The sequence below is a fragment of the Xyrauchen texanus genome, chromosome 27, assembly GCF_025860055.1.
Source record: "Xyrauchen texanus isolate HMW12.3.18 chromosome 27, RBS_HiC_50CHRs, whole genome shotgun sequence".
NCBI classification, from domain to species: domain Eukaryota; kingdom Metazoa; phylum Chordata; class Actinopteri; order Cypriniformes; family Catostomidae; genus Xyrauchen; species Xyrauchen texanus.
This window is the reverse complement of record NC_068302.1, coordinates 39,651,792-39,675,842: the sequence shown is the minus strand read 5'-3', so window position 1 is coordinate 39,675,842 and position 24,051 is coordinate 39,651,792. Positions and strand designations below refer to the sequence as shown.

The window sequence follows — 24,051 nt, the reverse complement described above, 5'->3', positions numbered from 1 at the left end:
TCTTTGAGAAAACAAAGATGTACAGATTGTATATTCAAAATATGCAGTTTCATGTCTGGTAATTGGCAGATGATGTAAAAAAAATGTATAGTCCTTTTATACTGATCCTGTATAAATGTAGAACTAAATGTTTTTGGTCATCTACAGGAGCTGAGTAACTGTCAGACGGTGGTCCTCTCTGTAGAAGATGAGGTCGGACAGAGGATCGTCATTGAAGATCTTTTGGAGGCCACTCGAGGAACAGACGCTGGACTGAGACAGGCGTCCGTCACCATCCTCAACGGATACTTCTCCAGAACACGTGTGGACTACAGCGCTCACACACGCACGCTGCTGTCTGGACTCATGCGACTCATGAACGACCCCAATCCAGAGGTGCTGAGCCAGAGCTGGGACACCATCAACTCCATCACGAAGGTAAGAGAAGGTCGATCTGATCCACTCTATGAAAATGGGTTAATCAGCCGTGTTGGAGAAGTTGACATTAATGAGTAATATTAATCACTAATACAAATATGTATAGACACAAGCTGTAATGTGTGTATGTAGAAACTGGATGCTGGCAGTCAGCTGGCCCTGATCGATGACCTACACAGAGACATCCGCTCTGCTGCCGCTGAGGTCAAAGGTCAACACTTACCCGGCTTCTGTTTGCCCAAGAAGGTGAGCATTACTTAGAGCATCATAAACTGAAGGGAAAAGGTCAACACCTACTGACTCAGCACAAAGTTATGTTTTGAATGACCTTACCTAAAAAGTAGCATGCAGTATTTATACTGTGCACAGTATGTCGTATACTCTGTAGTATGCAGTAAGCCAGTATATCATTCTGAATATTATGATTCTCAATATGATTGACATTTTGTATTCCTCTCTTCTCAAACTAGTTTTTTTTTTTCCTCTTTTGTCTCAGGGTGTGACTTGTATTCTCCCCGTGCTGAGAGAAGGCATTTTAACAGGAAGTCCAGAGCAGAAGGAGGAGGCGGCTCATGCATTGGGTGGAGTCATTAAACTGACATCAGCCGAGGCACTCCGCCCCTCTGTGGTCAACATCACTGGACCTCTAATCCGTATACTAGGAGACCGCTTTGCCTGGACTGTGAAAACGGCTCTGCTTGAGACGCTCACTTTATTATTGGCCAAGGTCAGGGGTCACTGCAACTGTGCGATTGCTTTTAATTGTTGGTCTGTGTAGATGGGTGTCAGACAGATGTCTTTTGCTGTTGCATTGTATCTCACTGTTGTTCAGCATCTTATGACATGAGCATTGTGTTTTAAGGATCGCTTGACAAATTAAAATATTTAAGCATTAGGGGTGGACGATGTGACCAATATCTTATATCACGATACAAGTAATTTTATATCACGATATAGAAAAGGTTTTCTGGAAAATCAATAAAAATGTGTTTATATATTAAATAACTCTATTATAATACCGATATTTGGAACTTCAGTCAGTGAATTAAATACTTAATTAAAAACGACTTCCTTTTTATTTGGAACAAGACAAACATTGTCAAAGTAATTAAATAAATAAATATTACATTTTAAACTTGTTTTCAAGAATGAACCATACCAAAATACTAAATATAACAGTTTGCCCCATTTCTGTTTAAAAAGTTGTCACCAATATTATTATTATTATTATGATTATTATTATAAAAGATCTTCTCAGAGCAACGCGACAAAGAAAATAAGTATCACTATGTGAAAAATAAGTAAATAAATAAACAAATACATGACCAAATTAATGCGAGTTCATGTTTTGGTTTTCATTGTTTTGCATGCTTCATTTTGAGATGGTAAAACAGATTGCTTCTATTTCGAGTAGTCTAATTATCTTCGTGCGAAACAGTTTGCAGATTCGATTTTTCTGCTCTGTACATCATCCCACACCTGTTTTAATAACAAGCTCTTCTTCATTTTCTTGACCTGTTTGGGAGTCGTCCCATTCTGTGATTTCTTTCTCCATTTGGGGTTTTCATGGGTCAAAAGTGATCATGTAGCGTGAGTGTCTCCACTCTGAGATCTCCTTGTCTCTGGCGCAAAAATATCGGACGGCCTGCTGGACTCGCGCGCCACAGTCTCGTGAAACATTTGCATGTCAGATGAGAAGAATATATCATGCTTTTTAAGCGGTAAACGTATGATAAAGGTCGTTAAATTTGCTTGGGTGGCCGTAGAAAATTTTTCAAAACCCTGTCCATGTTTCTTCAATTCTCTCAGTCTCACGTGAAGCACTACAAACTGATAGATCAGTACACGCTGCGCACATGGATATTTACATATCGCGATATACACAATATAGTAGTAAAAATAAGTTACAATTCTTTTATCAATTAAAAATCTTTATCCAGTTGTCATGAACAAAAAAAATAATGGAAAACCTGGTTTTAAATATTAGCCACGCCCCCTCTTTCCAACACCCTGCACTCCAAAGAGACCATATGAGCTGTATTGAGACCGATATCAAGCTGAAATGGTTGTCAAAAACAACAATAGTTAAATTGCGCCCTCAACTGGCAACTGTTATGAACAACATGGCATAAAAATGGCATTATGCCTCAATAATTCGCTGCAACTACAATACTACCAGAATGAGCAAAATGGTTGACAGGTAGAAAGCGTCACTGACCGCGCACACATTTTTGGTTGCTGTTTACAGAGTCTAATGCTGTCACAGAGACATGAGAGATATCTCACGAGTCACGACACATTACATTAATATGTGAGTGGTGGTGGTGTAGTGGTCTAAGCACATAACTGGTAATCAGAAGGTTGCTGGTTCGATCCCCACAGCCACCACCATTGTGTTCTTGAGCAAGACACTTAACTCCAGGTTGCTCCGGGGGGATTGTCCCTGTAATAAGTGCACTGTAAGCCGCTTTGTATAAAAGTGTCTGCCAAATGCATAAATGTAAATGTAAATATCTTTCACGGAGTAAGATTTTTATGAACAACTTTCTGTGAAAATATCGCTTATAGCACCTTTAAATATTTTGAAAATATTTTATTATTATTTCTTAAAATAAAATAAGCAGTGAAGCAATTTGATATAATCAAAGTCCAGTTGTGTAACCAACACGCAGTGAACCATTTTGTTGTCATGTGACAAGAAAACCATAAAATGTAGAGGACCCCTTTAGACCCTCATAACTAAGTTTTTAAAAATATATATTATTTTGACATTTTTATGAAAACAAAAATGCTGTTCTGGTCAAATTGGAGTAACCGTAAGAACGCTTTTTGCTATTCGATATATTTATTTGTAACAAATATTTTTTACTTTGGAAAAATATGTATTTTAGGAAGTTTGGAAGGATGGTTAAAAAAGCATGCTTTAAGAAAATGCTATAAATGTGTTTTTTTTTTTTTTTTGCTTTTTCTTCAAAGATGGACACACAGATTACATTTCGCCAAATTCGGCACAAGTGTTTTAAACTAGATATCTAAAAGATTTGAATAAATGTGGGGGCAGTGGTGGCTTAGTGGTTTAGGCTCAGGGTTACTGACCAGAAGGTCGGGGGTTCAAGCCCCAGCACCACTAAGATGCCACTGTTGGGCCACTGTAAATGTTCACGTCGGCACAGCCATTAACCAGGAAAATAGAAAATGGCACTCCATGTCAAAAATGTTGTGACCCCTGCTCTGGGTTTTCATTACTGAACCCTCCTAGTAATCACTGTTTCTAATCTAATGCAGGTGGGCATTGCTCTGAAACCCTTCCTGCCACAGCTGCAGACCACCTTCCTGAAGGCCCTGCAGGACTCGAGTCGGGCGGTCAGGCTTCGGGCAGCAGAATCTCTGGGTCAACTGGTCTCCATACATGCTAAAGTAGATCCACTCTTTACGGAACAGCTGGCAGCCATACGCAACGCAGAAGACGCTGGAGTCAGGTACGAGTCGGGTCATCACATGCTGTATGTTTTGAACTCAATCAAAATACGTTTTTATGGTGTCATCTCAGCCTAAGTAGCAAAAACTATATGCTATGTACAATGCACAACGCATAAATATTTTGCTACGGTCATGAATGATACCTCAAATACTGTGGTGTATTGATTTGGGCCACTAAATTATTACCCAGAACACCCACCCATATCACAGAGAAAACTACATGATCTAGTCTGTGCTTCTGTGGTGCAGGGAGACCATGTTACAGGCCCTGCGGTTTGTCATCCAGGGTGCGGGGGCAAAGGTCGACCCTGCCATCAGGAAGAACATCACCACCACACTGCTGAGCATGTTGGGACATGACGAGGTACTGCACACTAGTGCATTAGGTTTAGTTTATCGGATGGCAATCAAGACTAACTTTTCAATATTGTTTTTAGTGATCTAAAGCTGAAATGTGGAATGTTTTTTTGATTTGATTTGTTTGACCAATAGCAGAGAAAGTATCCAGGGACAGCTGTTTATTTGCAATTCTGTTTGGTGACTAGTGATGCAGAAATGACACTTGAGCTTTAATTTATCGATGTATGAAACAGTATTTTAAATAAGGTATTTGATATGCAAGTATGTTTAATTTAATCTGATTATAGCAGCTGATTTATTACATTTAGCCTCCTCCTGAAGACTGAGAATGTGAATGTGCTTATTGTCTTTAGATCAGTGATCTACAACAGGATGTGGTTGTTGCAAGTGTGTCAGTGTGGCCTCACCTTGCCTTGTGTGCGTGTGTGTGTGTGTGTGTGTGTGTGTGTGTGTGTGTGTGTGTGTGTGTGTGTGTGTGTGTGTGTAGGATGCCACTCGAATGGCCTCTGCAGGGTGTGTTGGCGAGCTGTGTGCGTTCTTGTCTGAAGAAGAGCTCAAGAGTGTCTTACAACAGCATATTCTTGGTAAGAACATACACATTTAGTGCAAAAGGTCACAGATGTAGCTTAGGATGTGATCAGACTTGTTTTTTTTATTTAGATGTGTACATGTGCTTGACTTTCATTCGTCTGCTGAACAAAAATGAACATTTTTAGAAGAATATCTCAGCTCACATGCAATGCAAGTGAATGTGTATCAAAACTTTGAAGCTCCACAAATCTCATAAAAGTAATCCATAAGACTTCAGTGGTTTAATCCATGTCGTCAGAAGCAATATGATAGTTGTGGGTGAGCAACAGATCAATATTTGTCATTTTTTACCATCAAGTAAAACTTTCACATTCTTCTTTTTCGTGCATATCGCCACCTGCTGGGCAGGGAGGAGAATTTATAGTAAAAAAGGGCTTAAATATTAAATTTAAGACTTTTTTTGATTAATCACAGATCACACACTCACGACACAAGTAACCCAACACTGAATATATTTCTCTCTGTAGCGGATGTGTCTGGCGTAGATTGGATGGTGCGTCATGGGCGGAGTTTGGCTCTGGCCATTGCAGTGAAGTGTGCTCCTGATCAGCTGTGTATGGATGAATACAGATCTGCTGTGCTGGAGGCTGTCTTATCTAGTGCCACCGCAGACAGGGTAAGAATCAGCTCCATTATTTAGACATTAAGAACATTTTATCAGGCCTGTAGCAACTCATGTGACCACAGTTCACAATGTATAATAATAATGATATATATATATATATTTATTGTAAAATTTGACAGCAGGAAACCGACGGAGTGCGTACTTCAGGTAGGGAAGGAGGTATTGCCCCAAGTGAAGGAGTTCAAGTACCTCGGGGTCTTGTTCACGAGTGAGGGGACAATGGAGCGGGAGGTTGGCCGGAGAATCGGGGCAGCGGGGGCGGTATTGCACTCGCTCTATCGCACCGTTGTCACAAAAAGAGAGCTGAGCCGGAAAGCAAAGCTCTCGATCTACCGGTCAATTTTCATTCCTACCCTCACCTATGGTCATGAAGGTTGGGTCATGACTGAAAGAACTAGGTCGCGAGTACAAGCAGCCGAAATGGGCTTCCTCAGAAGGGTGGCGGGCTTCTCCCTTAGAGATAGGGTGAGGAGCTCAGTCATCCGTGAGGAGCTCGGAGTAGAGCCGCTGCTCCTTTGCGTCAAAAGGAGTCAGTTGAGGTGGTTTGGGCATCTGGTAAGGATGCCCCCTGGCCGCCTCCCTAGGGAGGGGTTTCAGGCACGTCCAGCTGGGAGGAGGCCTCGGGGAAGACCCAGGATTAGGTGGAGAGATTACATCTCCACACTGGCCTGGGAACGCCTCGGGGTCCCCCAGTCAGAGCTGGTTAATGTGGCTCGGGATAGGGAAGTTTGGGGCCCCCTGCTGGAGCAGCTGCCCCCGCGACCCGACTTCGGATAAGCGGTTGAAGATGGATGGATATTGCGAAATTTAATAGGTTAATGACATGACAAGAAATGTATGCTTATAAGGCTGCTTTATGAAGTCAAATATTTTCATAAAACTGTAATAATTTTGTGATCGTGATGTGCTCCATCATTTTAAGTCGCTTTGACCCAGAAACACAAGCTTTATTCACAGAATTAAAAATAGAAAGTCTCAGCTTTCTGATAATTATTAGCTTCTAATCACTGTCTAGATTTAATCATTTAAATAGTCATAATAACTTGTCACGGCATTGACATTTCACAGAATTAAGAGATTTTTTCAAACATAGGCTACATTAAATAATTTATAGACTTCAATCACAGGTCAGTAAAATATAATGCATATAAATACAAATATATATATATATATATAAATATCCTCCTGAGACCTGAGCTTGACCGCTGTGTGCGTTTTCCATTTCCCTTTTTGATTTGTAAAGAGTTGCACCTAATAAACAAGCAAATAAACATTTTAGAGCCTATAGTTTTCCTACAAATTGATGTCCACATATGAAATGTAAAATAATACCAAGCTATAGAAAGTCTGATTTTTTTAAATCAATTTGTTTCTTATATTTCCAGGAGTGTTGATTATTCATGTTTTTGAGACGTTACAGACATTACATCAGAAATTAGCATAACCACTAATCACGACCACGAGGAGGTTACCCCATGTGACTCTACCCTCCCTAGCAACCGGGCCAATTTGGTTGCTTAGTAGACCTGGCTGGAGTCACTCAGCACGCCCTGGATTTGACCTTGCAACTCCAGGGGTGATAGTCAGCATCAATACTCGCTGAGCTACCCAGACCTCCTCACTTGAGCTTTTTTTATTTGTTTGTTTTTTTATCCCCTTTTCTCCCAATTTGGAACGCCCAATTCCCACTACTTAGTAGATCCGTGTGGTGGCGTGGTTACTCACCTCAATCAGGGTGGTGGAGGACAAGTCTCAGTTGCCTCCGCTTCTGAGACGGTTAATCTGTGCATCTTATCATGTGACCTGTTGTGTATTTCACCGCAGAGACTCACAGTATGTGGAGGCTCATGCTACTCTCCGTGATCCACGCACAACTCACCACACGCCCCATTGAGAGCGAGAACCACTAATTACCACCACGAGGAGGTTACCAGCTGTATCTTCGATGCTCTCTGTTCTTGAGTTGTCCTTCATTGATGTTGTGTTTGATGTGTGCTGTAGATCCCCATCGCCTGCAGTGGTATCAGAGCTATGGGTTACCTGATGAAACACCAGCTCCGCTCTGGAGGAGGAGAAGCTGCGTCACCCCGCATCGTCACACAGTTCGTTAAGGTGAGTCTGACTCAAAAGTATTCGTCAACAAACTATGAACTCTGCCCAAACTCGCTTACACATGTATGTGACCGCTCTGATGTGGCTCCTCCCACAGTGTTTGCAGAATCAGTCGAGTGACATTCGGCTGGTGACGGAGCGTGTGCTGTGGTGGGTGTGTAAAGAGGTGGAGACTCCCGCTCTGGAACCCAGTCTGGTCAAACCGGTGATCAAAGCGCTGTTGGACAACACCAAAGACAAGAACACGAGCGTCCGAGCACAGAGCGAACACACACTCATCAGCTTACTGCGACTGCGACAGGGAGAGGACGGCATGCAGGTAAGAGATATTTCTGTTTTGAAACAAATTTGCATATTTGCCTTCTGCTGTCAGACAATTACAGGGATAGTTCTGCCAAAACTAAAACATCTTGGCATTATTTTACATGCCCTCATGTCACTATAAACTCGTATGACTTTCATAACGGAAGACAAAAGGTGAATTAAAAAAAAAGTCTTTGCTGTTTTTATTATGTAATGTAAGTGAAAAGTAACTCTGGACTGTAAAAGTAATCAATAGGACTCTTAAGTCTTTCTGTTCATTGCACAAAGCGATTGTAACTGTTCCCTTATAGCTGCGTGTACATGCGCAACCTCTTCAACTCTGTGGACCCGTTGGCAGGTCCAAAAGGGGGCGCTATTTCGCAAAACAAATTTACACTTCAAATGTTCAAGCCTCCGAATGCATGTCTGGCGTATGGGGTATCGTATGAAAGCTTAGAATCTGAACTTCTGCATATATGTTACATAAAATAACAAAATAAGGTCTAAAATATTTGCATGGCAAATCAGTGCCACCTAGAGGTCAAATAAAATGTTATACATCATTGCAAAGGGGAGGATCTCAGCTTTCTAGATTGAGCTTGTAGTCCACTCAGAGGCCAAGATATTCAATGAAACAATGGAGGTGGAGCATGAACTGAAAATCAGACTGAATGTCTATGGACGAGCACGTCTGTGAGGGCTAAAATGCGTTATAGCTCCACCTACATTTCAGATCGGCATTTTGTGACAGATTGGAGGGTGAGGGAGGGCAAAAATCCTTTTACTTGCTGCCAACTAGTGGAATAAAATAAGACTATTTGGAGGGTGACGGGTTGAACAGAAACCGATTTACATGCTTAGATTAAAATCTATTCATCATCAGATTGTAAGCAGATTGTTGTCTTTTTTTTTTATTTGGGAGGGTTTCTGAAAAAATTACACCAATTTTTGGTAATTAGTTGACAGTATGTGTAAATAGTGAGTTTTAAAAATTGCAGGCGGCTGCCCAAAAATGCCCCAGAGTTGAAGAGGTTAACTTTTGTATGTATCAATTCGTTTCAGAGCATCAGTGCCATCCTGGACTCGGCCAGCAACGAGCTGCTGTCAGAATGTTACCGCAGATCGTTGAAGAAGATCTCTGGCCTTCCCGACTCCAGTGAAGAGATCGATGACACCATCCTCACATGATTGACAGCTTAAGCCACGCCTCTGCATCTGGACATTTCAGTCACTAAAGTTCTCAGAGAACGCTTGATCTACTCAATAATATATTAGAGACCTGCTTCAGTCAGTCATACACACACACACACACACACACATATGCACACACACTCCCCTCACGCTAGCTTTGACTGTCCGTGTCTTTCACGCCACAATGAATGAAAGCCTGGGTAAGGTATTTATTGTGCAGAGCCCCCGAAACCATCATTCAAAAATATATAAATATTCTTTATTTTGATGGTAAATTGTTAAAATGTGTCCTTTGGATTTCTTCTGATATGTGGAGTATTCATTTGTGCCAATTCTTTACAAAGACTGATGTTCTGATGCCCTTTTGTATTTAGTTTGGATGTTGTGGGGTTTCTGATGTAATTCAGAGAGTGTGTGTGAGAGAGACGCGTGAGCCATCATCAACCCAAAGGATGTAATGCTGATTTTTTTTAAGTTAGCGATGTGTTCTCCAATGATGGTTGTGTGAATAAATAGGGAATGAAAACCTTGGTTTAATAAACGGTTTGAATTAAATGACTTTTCGTTTGTCTTTAAATCATTTGAAAGATTACAGTGATTGTTGCAAATATCGTAAAAAATTACTTAAATTAAAAGGGACAGTTCACCAAAAAATGCAAGCGCAAGTGAACAGGGTCCAAAACTTTGAAGCTCAAAAAACCACATAAAGGCAGCATAAAAGTAATCCATACGACAGTGGTTAAATCCTTCAGAAGCGATATGAGAGTTGTGTGAGAGAAACAGATCAATATTTAAGTCCTTTTTTACTATAAATTTTCTTCCCTGCCCAGTAGGGAGGAATATGCATGAAGAATGTGAATTGTCAAAAACAAGAATTTGGAAGTGTAAGTGAAAATTGAGATTTATAGTAAAAAAAGGACTTGCGTATTGATCTGTTTCTCACCCAAACAGATCATATCGCTTCTTAAGACATGTATTGAACCACTGGAGTCTTATGGATTACTTTTATGCTGCCTTTATGTGCTTTTTTAAGCATCAAAATTGTTGACACTGTTTACTTTGTATATATTGTATTTACCTACAGAGCTGAGGTACCTGTATTCTTCTAAAATGTTGTTTGTGTTCAGATGAAGAAAGAAATTCATACACATCTGGGATGGCATGAGAGTGCGTAAATGATGAGATTTTTTTATTGTTGTGTGCGCTATCCCTTTAAATAATGATTTTCACAAAATAGACACATTTAAGACACAAAATATCCATAATACGTGTCTATTTTTAAAATAGAAGTTACTAAAGCATTGATTTGTAGTAGAAATCAAATTTTCTGAGGGGTCTGGAAAATCCAAAAACAGTAACCGGACATGTAATTTTCCATTATTTGTTTTCAAGATAACTGTAGGGGTTCAAATGAGTATTTCATGCATTTGATTTTAAATTGAAACCACTTCAACGTGTGTATTATTTAGATATAATGACAAAATATGATAATTAGATTACTAAAATACCTTATTAATACCTAAAGACATTCTAAGGTTGTTTGTCCCCCAAGACGTTTACCATTAAATTAAACATTTTCCTTAAATGCAATCTCAGAACGGTTGAAATGAAATCTCAAAAAACAAAAGAACTAATTGAAAAACGTAAAATATTCATAGTAGAAGTCATTAAATGTGTGCAATGCAATTTATGTTAAATAAATTATTTTACATCTATTATAAAGCAAAGTACATGTATAATAAATTATACGCCAAACATGAACACGTCACTTCATATCCTTCATATGTCTGTGATATTTTGTATCACAGGCTTGTTGACGACTGTTACAATGTATCGCGTCGGGGCACTCTGATTGGTTAAGAGCTGCGGCAGCAGTGCTCTGATTGGCTAGGAGAAGCAGCAGCGGCGCTCTGATTGGTCAGCGGCATCTGCGCTGGGTGCAGCAGACACAGGAGGAAGCGCCGTTTCCGGCTCTGAGTGACTGCTGACACCGCCAAACCCCGACTGAAAACTGTCTGTGATTGGGATCTTGCCGGGTGAAATCCTCCGCTTCTATCCGGAGGGGACGTCAGACAGGTTCCCGGCTAAGCGTTGGGTTGGAAAGAGGCGTGAAGTTGCAGCGAAGCCGCAGGCTTCAAGCCACCGACCAGCGGCATGGCGCGGGACTACGATCACCTCTTCAAACTGCTGATCATCGGTGACAGCGGTAAGCGAAACCGCGGATGAGGGACGGGAAGCGGGCCCGGGCGAGGCTGCACGATCCGATGAAGGGGGGTTTGAAAGTGTCTCAGTTAAAGCGGAATGATCAAAGATGCTTTTAAGATGAACGCAGGGCTGATTTGACAGAAAGATAACAGTGTTTCATCATTGTGTTGCGGCTGTACGGGCTGATTGTGTTAGATTAGGTTGTTCAGATCAGACAGGCCAGAGATTCAGTATCTCATCGTCCGTATTTCAGTCCTGCATCATGCATATAAAGTTCAATTAGTTTACTAACTTAACAAAAATGCTCAGATCAAATGCAAAGACTTTAATGCTTTTTATAGTGGAATTGCACATATACATATAGAATGGTCCCACTATTGAGTGCCACTATTTGGACACTTTGAGTCACACTAAAATGTGTGAATGTCATTGCATTAGATGCAAAATATTACAGCAATTGTCATTTACCAAAATGATCAAATCAATAGAGTATTGTGGTTGTCAGATGTAACATATGAATAGTTCTCCACCTGTGGTTCCTCTGTTAGGACACCTGTGGGGAGGTGAGGGGAACTGACCTCTTGCATTCATCAAAAATCACAAAGACATTAGTTGATTCAAAGCCATCGGGCAATAATGGCTCAGAAAAGTGAGAAAAGCTCCAAAAGCATTTCTTTGCAGAAGACACTTGCATTGATATCGAATGCAATGACATTTAAAATAAGAAAAGAGTATTATACTTTGCTTAATTTGATGGGCTGTTGGTGATGTCAGCACATGTTTGTGCGTGTGTGTGTGTGTGTGTGTGTGTGTGTGTGTGTGTGTGTGTGTGTGTGTCCTGTTTTTCTGTCTAGTTGTTAACCATCCATCACAGCTTGTGGCTCTTGCAGTTCGAGTCTTTGCACCTTCTCGTGTGAAGCATTTGCAATGGAATTGAATGGGGCCAATTTTTGAGAGTTAAAATACTTCAGTTTTAAAGTATAGCAACAAGACGTAAACAATATGTGTGTTATCGTGATTTTAGTGCGAAACACTAAAACGACCGTAAAAACGATAATTTAAACTACTTTACATCTCAAAGAATACAAATGTTAAAAAACTTGCTTTTTTTAAATTATAAGCATCACATTTCTGCTTTTTAACCCTCCAAACATTCCCGGTAGTCGGCCGGGAGCCCCTCCCCACTCACGGCCCGCTCTTGATGTTTAGCAGCTGGTAGGGGTCTCCCACCACCCCTGGCAGCGGCCCTGACCGCTGCAGGCGGTCGGCTAGGAGCTCCTACTCTCCTCGCCGTCGGTGGCTGTTCCTCCGCTTCCAGGTGGCCGGGCTCCTCCTCCGTTGTGATGCCACTCCAATACCTTGACTTTGTTGTCATTAAGCCATTTTGCCTCAATTGGGGTCATTGTCCATTTGGAAGACCCGTTTGCGACCGAGCTTTAACTTCCTGACTGATGTCTTGAGATGTTTCTTCAATATATCCACATAAATATCCTTCCTCATGATAACATCTATTTTGTGAAGTGCACCAGTCCCTCCTGCAGCAAAGCACCCCCACAACATGATGCTGCCACCCGTATGCTTCACGGTTGGGATGGTGTTCTTCAGCTTGCAAGCCTCACCCTTTTTCCTCCAAACATAGCAATGGTCATTATGGCCAAACAGTTCAATATTTGTTTAATCAAACCAGAGGACATTTCTTTATAAAGTGAGATCTTTGTCCCCATGTGCACATACAAACTGTAGTCTGGCTTTATTATGGTGGTTTTGGAGCAGTGGCTTCTTCCTCGCTGAGCAGCCTTTCAGATTATGTTGATATAGGACTCGTTTACTGTGGATATAGATACTTGTCTGCCTGTTTACTCACAAGGTCCTTTGCTGTTGTTCTGGGATTGATTTGCACTTTTTGCACCAAACTACGTTCATATCTAGGAGACTGAATGCGTCTCCTTCCTGAGCGGTGTGATGGTTGCGTGGTCACATGGTGTTTATACTTGCGTACTATTGTTTGTACAGATGAACGTGAGACCTTCAGGCATTTCGGAATATCTCCCAAGCATGAACCAGACTTGTGGAGGTCCACAATTTTTCTTGGCTGATTTATTTAGATTTTCCGATGATGTAAAGCAAAGAGGCACTGAGTTTGATAGTAGGCCTTAAAATACATCCACAGGTACTCCCCCAAATGACTCCAATTAGCCTATCAGAAGCTAACTGTCTAAAGGCTTAACGTAATTTCTGGAATTTTACAAGCTGCTTAAAGGCACAGTTAATTTAGTGTATGTAAACTTCTGACCCACTGGAATTGTGATATAGTCATTTTAAAGTGAAACAATCGGTCTGTAAACAATTGTTGGAAATATTACTCGTGTCATGCGTAAAGTAGATGTCCTAAACGACTTGCCAAAACTATAGTTTGCTAATATGAAATCTGTGGTGTGGTTAAAAAATGAGTTTTAATAACTTCAACCTAAGGGTATGTAAACTTCAACTGTAGAACACATGCTTAGTCGGTACTGTCTCTTTAAGACTAGCGGCATCAGCCAGTTAGGGTGTATAACGACAGAAGGTGTGCTTGATTTCTTAAGCACATCCATTTGTGAATAGAATTAAATGTTTCTTTTTTGTTGTTTTTAATCATCAACATTAACACAAAAGAGTGTGTGTTAAAAGAGACATTATTCAATGATATATGGATCCGTGGATCTCGTCTTTGGACACACAGAATGAGTTAAACCAAACGTTTTCTCTCATTACGCAGTGCTAATAAATTCTCCACTATACTACTCGATCACTGGTGAGTGAAATCTGAACATTTACAAGCCAGTGGGTAATTATAGACATTTTTAGTCAAATAGCCTGATATTTGGTCGCAAATGCAAGTGACCTTCTTGCATTAAAGAGGGTTGCCCAAAAGTGAAAGATCGATCTTGGGATTTAAGAATCGTTATCAAAATCTAAGATCGTGACGCATCGGCAATATTTTTACTCAGCCCTATTCACTTCCATTGTAAGTGCATCTTTTTTCTTTTTTTTTTTTTTACAAAAAGGGATATAAATGCTAATTTCTGACTAATGCTAATTGGACATAACTGTCCAAAGTAGCATGCGTTAAATGAAGTTTAGGACAAAAAAAACATGATATATATTATTTTAAGCACATTTTTGTGTTAATCAACATTTATGCTGTCAGTTTAACTCATAATTGTTTGAAACAATTGATTGAAAAATGAACATGAATTTCGGTATTTTATTAGTATTTGGTTTGTCTGTCTTTTGCTTTACTGAAAGCATGCACTCAAACTGGCGTGAACAACCTGATGATCGATGTTATCCCACCATGATTCAAAAATGTTCCAAAGAGCAATCGTTTGCTACATTCCCAATATTTGTATCAGTATTTTGGATCGATTACATGTTACCTGGCTGAACAGAATTATTTGTCTTTCAAAAATGGAAGTCTTGAACGAATGCAGTGTCATTTTTAGACATTTTATAGAACAAAAGACTCCATTCTCATGTATACTTTCTTCTTAAACTAGCATGCTGTTAATTGGCCAAGCTATGGTTATCTGATAATCTCAAAATTGGCCAAAAGTTGGCCAATGTGTCTTTATATACTGGGCTATTTCCATTAGAAATGTTTCTCAAATACATATATGGCATTTTAGGTTTGATCTTTCACCAGTAAATCTAAAAGATCAGCTAGAAACCATGTTTACGGTATGCTGGAGCCAGTGTTTATCTTAGGTACTGTCTGTTGCAGCGTATGTAGCATCATTCTTCATTCTTTGATTTGGTCTGTTTGCAGGTGTTGGGAAGAGCAGTCTACTCCTGCGCTTTGCAGATAACACTTTTTCAGGTAAGGTGCACGAACGTGTCGTTCAGTATGAAGTGTCTGGGCTCGCTAATCGGGTTGCTGGTGAAAGCCTTGACATTTTCTGGAACTAATCATTATAGGTATATTCTGTCTGATGAAGCATGTGATGATCTTTAAAATATTCTCCAGAAGATTGTTCGGAGAACTAATTAAGGGAATTAATGGGTAGAATAAAACCCTGTAGACTCACAATTTCCTTCATGTATTGTGGAAATCTCAAGGATTAATAGTGGTGTTTTCCTTATTACGTTCTGAAAGCAAAAAGAAACAAATGAAACCCAATGTCGGCTGTCATCCGTGCAGTCAGAACTGGGCATGTTTACTCGTGCGATTAACCGAAAGTGAAGCGCTGCCGGCTCGTGATGCTCAAGTGGCTTGCATGTGCTGCATGAATCTTTTCAAAATACTTGTTTTTGGAACTTCTGTCTGAAAACCGCTCCACATCACTCATCCGAGTCCTTTTTTAGCAGTGCACCAAAGCGTGAAAAATGAATGAAATATTTAAATTAGCACATCAAACGAAACTAGAGACACTAGTCTGTGCAACCAAACGGGTTTCAGTGGTGAAGTCTAAAGAGATTTCTTACCAGAGGCACTTTTGTTGGCACTGCGTCCATACGAGCGCTACAAGGAAATCGACGGCATGCTTTTGTGTCACATGACTCGGTGCGGCAGAATTTGAACCCTTTAAATTACAATTTAGTGTCTTGTGAACAGTATTAAGTCGGTATAAATGATGCGTTGCGTATAGCGAGTCCTCGCACAAGGTTATAGTTAAAAGTCCCACTTAATGTGCCAAATCGTATTATTCTCATTGTTTTAGGAATTTGGGGATTTTATTCATTTTGGTCTCTTGTAGCCTCAGTGTATGCGCTCTTCATAGTAAGGAAAAGCAAGAAGTTTGTCATTCTATAAATCGATTTAAAAAAAAATACATGGCCGTGTAATTGGTTTTCAGCATTTTCCACCAACTGGAAATGTGCAAAATCCACTGTTGTTCGACCTCTATTTTGGAGGTCAACTTATACCCTTATAATCTTGGTAGAAGTCGTGTGGCATTGCAGGACAATGAATGTTTTGTTTTCTGTCGTAGGTAGTTACATCACCACTATAGGAGTGGACTTCAAGATCCGGACGGTGGAAATTAATGGAGAGAAGGTGAAACTGCAGATCTGGGACACGGCAGGACAGGAGCGATTCAGAACCATCACGTCTACGTAAGTTCAGTAAATCAACATGTACAGAGGGAAGGTCTGTGGGAGCATGTTTTGACTGTGTACCTTGAACAATATTCTCCATCAAGCTGGTTTCTAGCTTTCTCGAATAGCGGTTGACAGATCAGCTTTGCAGGATGGAGCCTTGTCATGGACATAAATTTTCAATTGGATTGAGATCCGGACTGTTTGCTGGCCATGTCATTGATATGCCTTTCCAGAAAAAGGCTTTAACACTCTTTGCTCTGTGGCAAGACGACAGTGGACGACAGAAGCCCCACTGCGTGCTCGGGGAACAGAAGGGGTCTCCCCTGCCCGTGGCAGCAGTTCTCCCGCTCTAGGCGGTCAGCAGTGAGCCCCTCCTCGCTCGTGGTCAGCGGTCTCAGACCCCGGAAGACGGCCACGGCTGCTCCGTTGGGGTGAATGGTAGCTGTGAGAACTCCACTACGGCGTATCCCTCCTCCTTCCCGAATCTTCCGCACCAGTGTAAAGGAGGCGGCGAGAACCGGCTTGACAATATAAATAATAGTTTAATAAAGAAATAAACCAAAAGAAACAAACGCACACATAGGACAGACAGCTGCCTGTAAACGTCCTCTCTCTGTTGCACCACCATCCGCAGTCGGCCTTTATCCCTCTCGGAGGCTTGATTAGCCTGATAAGGGACCGTGTGTGTAAAATCACCCTCCGTCCGGTTACAAACTGCTTTTGGGATTTTGTTCATTTTGGGCCCTTATAGCCTCATTGTCTATGCTCTTCAAAGTAGAGGTAGACCAATATCTAATTGTTTACTGATTAATTTGTGCCAATAGTTGATTTTTGGAACTATCGGTTATCTGCAAAAATCTATCCCGATGTTTTTTTTTATTTAAAATGTATTTGCTTCAGCAACGGCCTCAGGAGTTTACAGGAGTTTACTTGTTTCTACTGTATAACAGGTGCCTCTCGAGGCAAAATAAAAACCAATCACTGACACCTCGTGGGGTGTCAGTTCTTTCATTGACAATATTCATCCATACTTTTATCCTCACTTCAATGCATATTTCGTTATTTTCATTAGATAAATAGTGTTGTAAATTAAAGCGAGGGCATGCAAAGAAAAATTAGACTATGTAGAAACGCGCTCTGCAGCACATTGTGTGTGGGTATAATTTGGTAAATTAAGTATAGATAATTGTAATGGAGCCAAGTTACTCTCGTTTCAAAATAAGAGTCCCAAAATAAGTGATTCTGTCCCACATTATGCACCAAATCTTTAGTTTTTTTTCTGGTTATTATTGGAATTTTGTCCATTTTTGTCTGTTCTTGACATTCTATAAATGTATTTAAAAAACTATCGATCAGTTAATCTGCTATCGGCATATTCACCTTCGCTTCCGGTATCGGCACAATTCACCTTTGGTCGACCTCTGCTTCATCGTAAGGAAAGAATAAGACGTTTTTTATTACTCTATAAATTGATGAAATTTTTTTTTTTTATCAATTAATCTGCCTTTTCCACCATCTTATTTATCAGCATCGGCAAAATCCACAATCGGTCAACCTCTATTTTGGACTTGTCTTCTATTAATGTGGTGACATGTTATGTGTGCAATGGCCTGAGGCCAGATGGTCATTTTGTAGCTAATGAGGGAGTGTATGCTGCTTCATCAGTGTTCAGTTGTGCGATTCAGTGTGTGTGTGTGTGTGTGTGTGTGTGTGTACACACCCGCCCATGAATGTTTGTGTCCCTGTCATTAAAGCAGAACTGTGACTGGCTTGGCCAATGACAAAGAGGCTTGAAACAGGCCTTTCAAAGAGTTCTTTGTGTGTTTGGAGACTGCCTGTGGTTTAACATCTGAGGACTATCGCTTTGTTCACTTTGGCCGAGAGATTGAAAGGCATGGCATTGGCTCTTGGTTACACCCCTTGGTGGCTATTGAGAGAAATGTTTGTTGAGTTTGAAGTTTTCTTTTCCTTTCACAGGTATTACAGAGGAACCCACGGGGTAATAGTAGTGTATGATGTCACCAGTGCTGAATCCTTTGTCAACGTCAAACGATGGTTGCACGAAATCAACCAGAACTGTGATGACGTATGTCGAATATTAGGTGAGTTAAAAGGGCCAAATACTCTTCATTACTTTGTTGCATTTTATTTGTCCACTTATAATGTAAGGATTTCCCAATACCATTTGCCACCATCTATCTGAAGCATAAAATTAAACTGTACCTTCAATACCGGACCTCTTTTAGAACTGGCCAAACTCTTTGCATATGAAATGTGGTTTACTTGTTCATCCGGGCAGGCCCAGTTTGCTGAATACAAAGCAGGCATTAATAAGTAAATGGGGTGGGGCATATGTTAATGAGCTCATAGTTGTGGCATCAAACTCTTATTTTTACAATAGCAAGAAAATTCTGTTTTCCATTAAATGAGATCTTTAAATAAATGTAGTTAATTTATTCACTTTTTCTCCCTTAAGTGGGCAATAAAAATGACGATCCGAACTCAAAGGTGGTGGAGACGAACGACGCGCAGAAGTTTGCCGAGCAGATGGGCATCAGTCTGTTTGAGACGAGCGCAAAAGAAAATGTCAACGTGGAAGAGGTGAGTGTTCATTGGTCTGTTTTAGAACCAATCAGATTGTGTTGTGAAAAGGCTGCGGGAAGAGTTAAAGAAATGATGGAAGGGTTTGATGCATTACTATTTAAAATGCAGGAGAGCAGCGCTTGTAACGATGTTTACATTTGAAAACGCTTTGATTTCTGCGTTTTCCACCATAAACAAAGATGTTTAAAAAATGCTCTTCATTGCCACATACTTTTCTGTATTGTTTTTCACTTAATAAACACAATTTTCATTTTCTATGTTGTTTCCATTATGTACCAATATAACAATAAATATAAATAAACTGCAATATTTTCCTATACATATTTTTTTAGTTAAAATATTTTGAACTTTTCGAAGTCAAGTGGCTTTTTAAAATGAGTTTTTAAAATGACATGCAAAGACTCGCGTGAACATGTTGCAACATGATGCAAACAAAAGGTTGAATCGATTCATTGAAATGTAGTTTTGGACAGAAATGAATCGATCTTACCATCTCTAAAAGCATTTTTGTAATTTCTGTAAGATCATACAAATAGTCTGAAGACATGCTTTTTAGAAAACCTGGCTAAATAAAAAATTAAAATAATTGGGTAGCACTTTCAAAAATGTTACATTTTGTTAACATTAGTAGACCCTTAATCTCAGAAGCAAATGCTCTAATGGGGGAAAAACAAATTATTCCTCAAAATATTAATAACTACAGTCTTGACCAACACAAAATGGGCATCTTTTAAAAGCTTACAAGCTCTACTTTAAAATGCATGTAGGCATTATTACCAAAAGTAACAAGTGCTTTGAAATTTGCAGACAAATAAGTCTTCTGTTTTGATCATTTATTAAAAATATTGCATTTAACTCACAGACAAAAATGTAGTGAGTAATAGCTAAGTATATGCCTTTGACAATTATGTTGGTGTTGCATATATGCTGTGTTTTCTCTTATTACTTCACAAAATATCTCATACCATTACTTGGATGAAGGGATTATCTTTAAAACTAGCCCTCCCACAAAGTAATCAGATGCATAGATCATTAGATAATCCACATAATGTGCACATAGCATCAAACACGTTAGCTTTCCTGGATCTGATGACATCATCGGAAATACTGTAGCATCATGGAATGCTAAACCAATCGAATTCATATTGCTCCAACCAGCGGTGATAGTCCTCCATGTCAAGTCAAGTGGTTTTTATTGTCGTTTCAACCATATACAGTTAGTGCAGTACACAGCAAAACGAGACAACGTTCCTCCAGGACCATGGTGCTACATAAAAACAACAAAGGACCAACATAGGACCACATGAGACTACACAACGAAATAAAATACCTATATAAACTACCTATATATACCTATATATTTGGGCAGAGAGTCATGTAATCAATCACTCGAATTACATATGGCCACCAGGAGATGGCGCCAATTACATCATACAGACACGATGATGATGACTCAAATGGCACAGAATGAAACTCACTCTGTGAATCTCATTACTGACATCATGTCTGCATGCTGTGCAAACCTTTAGTGATTGTTGTGTTTGAATGTGTAATTAGTTCTTATGTAGAGTAATTGTTATATTTGTTATTTGTACAATATGATAATTGATCTTTTTAATGCTATAATGCCCAGCGTTGTAGTGTACTCCTCTTTATTGTTGTGGTATGCAGTAATGTTTCTGTGTGTCTCTATAGATGTTTAACTGCATCACAGAGCTGGTGCTCCGGGCAAAGAAAGAGTCTGTGGCTAAACAACAGCAACAACAACAAAACGATGTGATTAAACTCAACAAGAATAGCAAAAGAAAGAAAAAATGCTGCTAGTGGATCTACAGTCTTCTCATGCAAACGGACCACAGAATGATTTCACATAAACACAGTGCGGACACAGCGGAGAACAAGTCCTTTTTTGGATCCATACAAACCACAAAGACTTTAAAAAAAAGAAACTGTACAGATTTTATTAGAGTTAAGGAGTTTTATGTGGAATTCGTGATATTTAATAAAAAGATCGTCCTTCTTTGTCGAAGGACCTGCAAGCTGACGTGTTCGCCAAACCGTGCAGATTCCTGTTTGCTTATTCTACAGCGGTATATATCTTTTTATCTCAGGAGTGATTTTATTGCTGTTATTTGGCTTCTTTGTCTCCTTTTTGTGGAATGGCAGTTTTTTGGGGTTTTTTGCAAGAAAAATTTGGGCCTTTTTTTAATAATCGTATAGTTCCATACATTCACTTAACATGGACTCGACACAGACTGACAGATGCCAACGACTGTAAGAATTCTTCACTATTAGATGATTTGTAGACGGTGATCCATCTGACAGAATTGATTCTTTGTGTTGTGATCCTTTAATTTCTCTCTTTCCTTAAACCTGTTTCTTCATCTCATGGTGTAAAAATCACATGAAGCCTGACAAGATCATGTCCATGTCATATTTCATCCCAAAATCTAAACTAATACATTTATAAATCAAGGTTGATTAAATTAAGGCCATTTTATTTTTACATTATTTGCACAACAATTATTACACAAATATATTTTTTAATCAGTTTCTTTATAATAATCTATAATTAATAAATATATATATATATATATATATATATATATATATATATATATATTTTAATTTTTTGTTTGTTTTTTTAATAATTGTTTTTTTTTTGTATTTTTTTTTTTAAAGTGTTCTTTACAATTATACCAAAAACTTAATCTAGGCCATTTTACAACTAATATATATATTATTTGCATAACAATTATTCCCTCTAATTTCTGAACTGCAAATAACAATATATTATTCTTTAGTGGTTATAAAGCAAGATAGTATTTTGTTGTGCTGCCTTTTAATTTGTGCTGATTTGTAAAGAAAATATTGTATCACAATGATAATATGAGAATCATCTCAAAATAATGGGATTAATAATTACATAATGGTATTTTAAAATGTCATAAATAAATAAATAATCATGAAAATGAAAAGACACGATGCTCATGCTTAAATGAAAAGTTGACCCAAAGATGATGCGAAAATGGACACAAACTAGTGCTGAAATGAAACGCACAGGACGTTTCTTAAATTATTTAGTGATTTAATTATTAATTTAATAATTGTTGTTTTTTGAAAATATTTCTGATTTACGCATTAAAATATATATATATATATATATATATATATATATATATATATATATTTTTTTTTTTATGATTGGTCAGTTAAATTTGATGGAAATTTGAAATGTGTGAAAATCTTAAAATAGGCTTTTTTTTCTTTTTTAAATTTTTTTTTTTTTATGATTGGTCAATTAAATTTGAATTGTGTGAAAATCTTAAAATAGGTTTTTTTTTTTTCTCTCTATAAGTTTGTGTTTATTGATTTATTTGGACATTTCATTTTGATTAATTCGGACATCCATATTTCCGAAGTGAAAATGCATATTAAAAATAATGTCACAATGCTAAAAAACCTTAACGGTCAAATAAGCGGCTTCATTTTCTTCATTCTTGATTTTGTTTTGATGCTTGGGTGAAATATGACCCGGACATGTTTTTGTGATGTTCACTCTGTTAACTCTTGCAGTTGAAGAGCTGCAGGTCTGTGTGCTGTTGAGAAGTGACTTCAGGTTGTGTTCTTCGACATTCATTATGTCTTGAACCTGCTTCAGGCTTCCATTTTCCTGTAAAGATGAAAAGCGGGTGAAGATACTGCCATAATAACCTTCCAAGATCATAGATTAGCCCTCACTGAAGTCTCTGAAGTCCGCTTCAGCTGTTGCCGTTTTAGTATTTCTGCAGATGCTGCATTAGCACCATCGGATTTGTACTGGTTCTTTAATGGGAGCTAATGTTAAAGGGATAGTTCACCCAAAAAATAAAATTCACCCTCATGTTGTTCCAAACCTAAATGACTTCCTTTCCCAAGTACAACAAACTTGTTACGAAGTCATACAGGTTTAAAATGCCATGAACATTTTTTGTGTGATCCATTTCTAAAGGAGCATGATTGAATCTCCTGCATCTGAATAATGTGATGTTTATATTAGATGTGTATTGTGTCATATGACGTGTTATTACACATTGTTAGAAGATCTGTTTAAAGCACAATGATCAAGACCATCAAATGCTCGTCACAAATAGCAAATACTGTTTTTATATACGATAGCAAAGAGTTGCTGATATCAAATGTAATATGTTGTAATATATGCGAGGGAGATGTTATGTTGAAGTGTTTCAGCCAAAGGGGTGATTCCAGACGTATGACTTTAGGTTCACCTTTAAACAGACCGTAATATGATCAGATTAGAGACATTATTCATGGCATACCCTCCATGTGTTTTTGCCTTACTAACTTCTGCCATCCCTCTTAAGTTATCATTTATTGACCTTATCTACAGTGCCCTCCACTTGTATTGGCGCCCTTGGTAAATATGAGCAAAGGCGGCTGTGAAATCTGTCTTTATTGTTTATCCTTTTGATCTTTCATTCAAAATATTCACAAAAATCAACCTTTAATTGAAGTCAAATAATTAAAAGGGGGGAAATCCCAGAATAAAATATGTATTTTGCAGTGCCAAGTATTGTATTAAAGGGTGCCAATAATTGTGCCACACATATATTTGAGAAAATAAATATTTTTGGGATAAAACTTGTATTGTGTTTGCCGTAGTTTGATATCCATTAGAGGATATATTTTTGTGAATATTTTGAATGAAAGATGAAAAGGATAAACAATAAAGACATATTTTCACAGCCGCCTTTGCTCATATTTACCGATATAAGTGGCGGGTCCAGGTCACATTTCACCCTAAAATCAAAAGGATAAAGTGAGTAATTATATTTTGCAAAAAGAAAATGAAAGCTAATTTTATTGCTGTATTTTGCATTAAATATTGATGATATTTTCACAAGGCAATTTTAATGATAATTAAGCATATTTCTCCCCTAATTACATTAGTGCAATTAGTCCAGATCTTTCACATTTGGGGGTTTTGATATTGAGCCATTATTCTTTATTGATAATTCTCATTTCTGTAATATGATTTTCTTATGTATTACAGAGAAAAATATAATCTGATATACCATATATTT

General features: G+C 38.7%; 2 protein-coding genes across 3 annotated transcripts in view; both read left to right on the top strand.

The window, feature by feature from the left end:
- LOC127621346 (eIF-2-alpha kinase activator GCN1-like) overlaps positions 1–9,629 on the top strand; it is a 51,472-nt gene extending 41,843 nt beyond the window's left edge. For both annotated transcript variants that reach the window (XM_052094911.1, XM_052094910.1), the window contains exons 49-58: positions 148–417; positions 550–663; positions 914–1,144; positions 3,703–3,896; positions 4,147–4,261; positions 4,745–4,841; positions 5,316–5,464; positions 7,475–7,585; positions 7,683–7,904; positions 8,951–9,629. In XM_052094911.1, coding sequence (XP_051950871.1) covers positions 148–417; positions 550–663; positions 914–1,144; positions 3,703–3,896; positions 4,147–4,261; positions 4,745–4,841; positions 5,316–5,464; positions 7,475–7,585; positions 7,683–7,904; positions 8,951–9,076 — 1,629 coding nt within the window. In that variant the 3' untranslated portion in view covers positions 9,077–9,629. The remainder of the gene's footprint in view (positions 1–147; positions 418–549; positions 664–913; positions 1,145–3,702; positions 3,897–4,146; positions 4,262–4,744; positions 4,842–5,315; positions 5,465–7,474; positions 7,586–7,682; positions 7,905–8,950) is intronic.
- A 1,416-nt stretch (positions 9,630–11,045) lies between these two features.
- On the top strand, positions 11,046–21,482 carry rab35b (RAB35, member RAS oncogene family b). Its single transcript, XM_052094904.1, has 6 exons — positions 11,046–11,285; positions 15,093–15,143; positions 16,255–16,378; positions 18,341–18,465; positions 18,840–18,964; positions 20,663–21,482. Exons 1-6 carry the CDS (start codon positions 11,234–11,236, stop codon positions 20,789–20,791), a joined length of 606 nt encoding a protein of 201 aa, XP_051950864.1. The 5' UTR covers positions 11,046–11,233; the 3' UTR covers positions 20,792–21,482.
- The last annotated feature ends 2,569 nt before the right edge of the window (positions 21,483–24,051 follow it).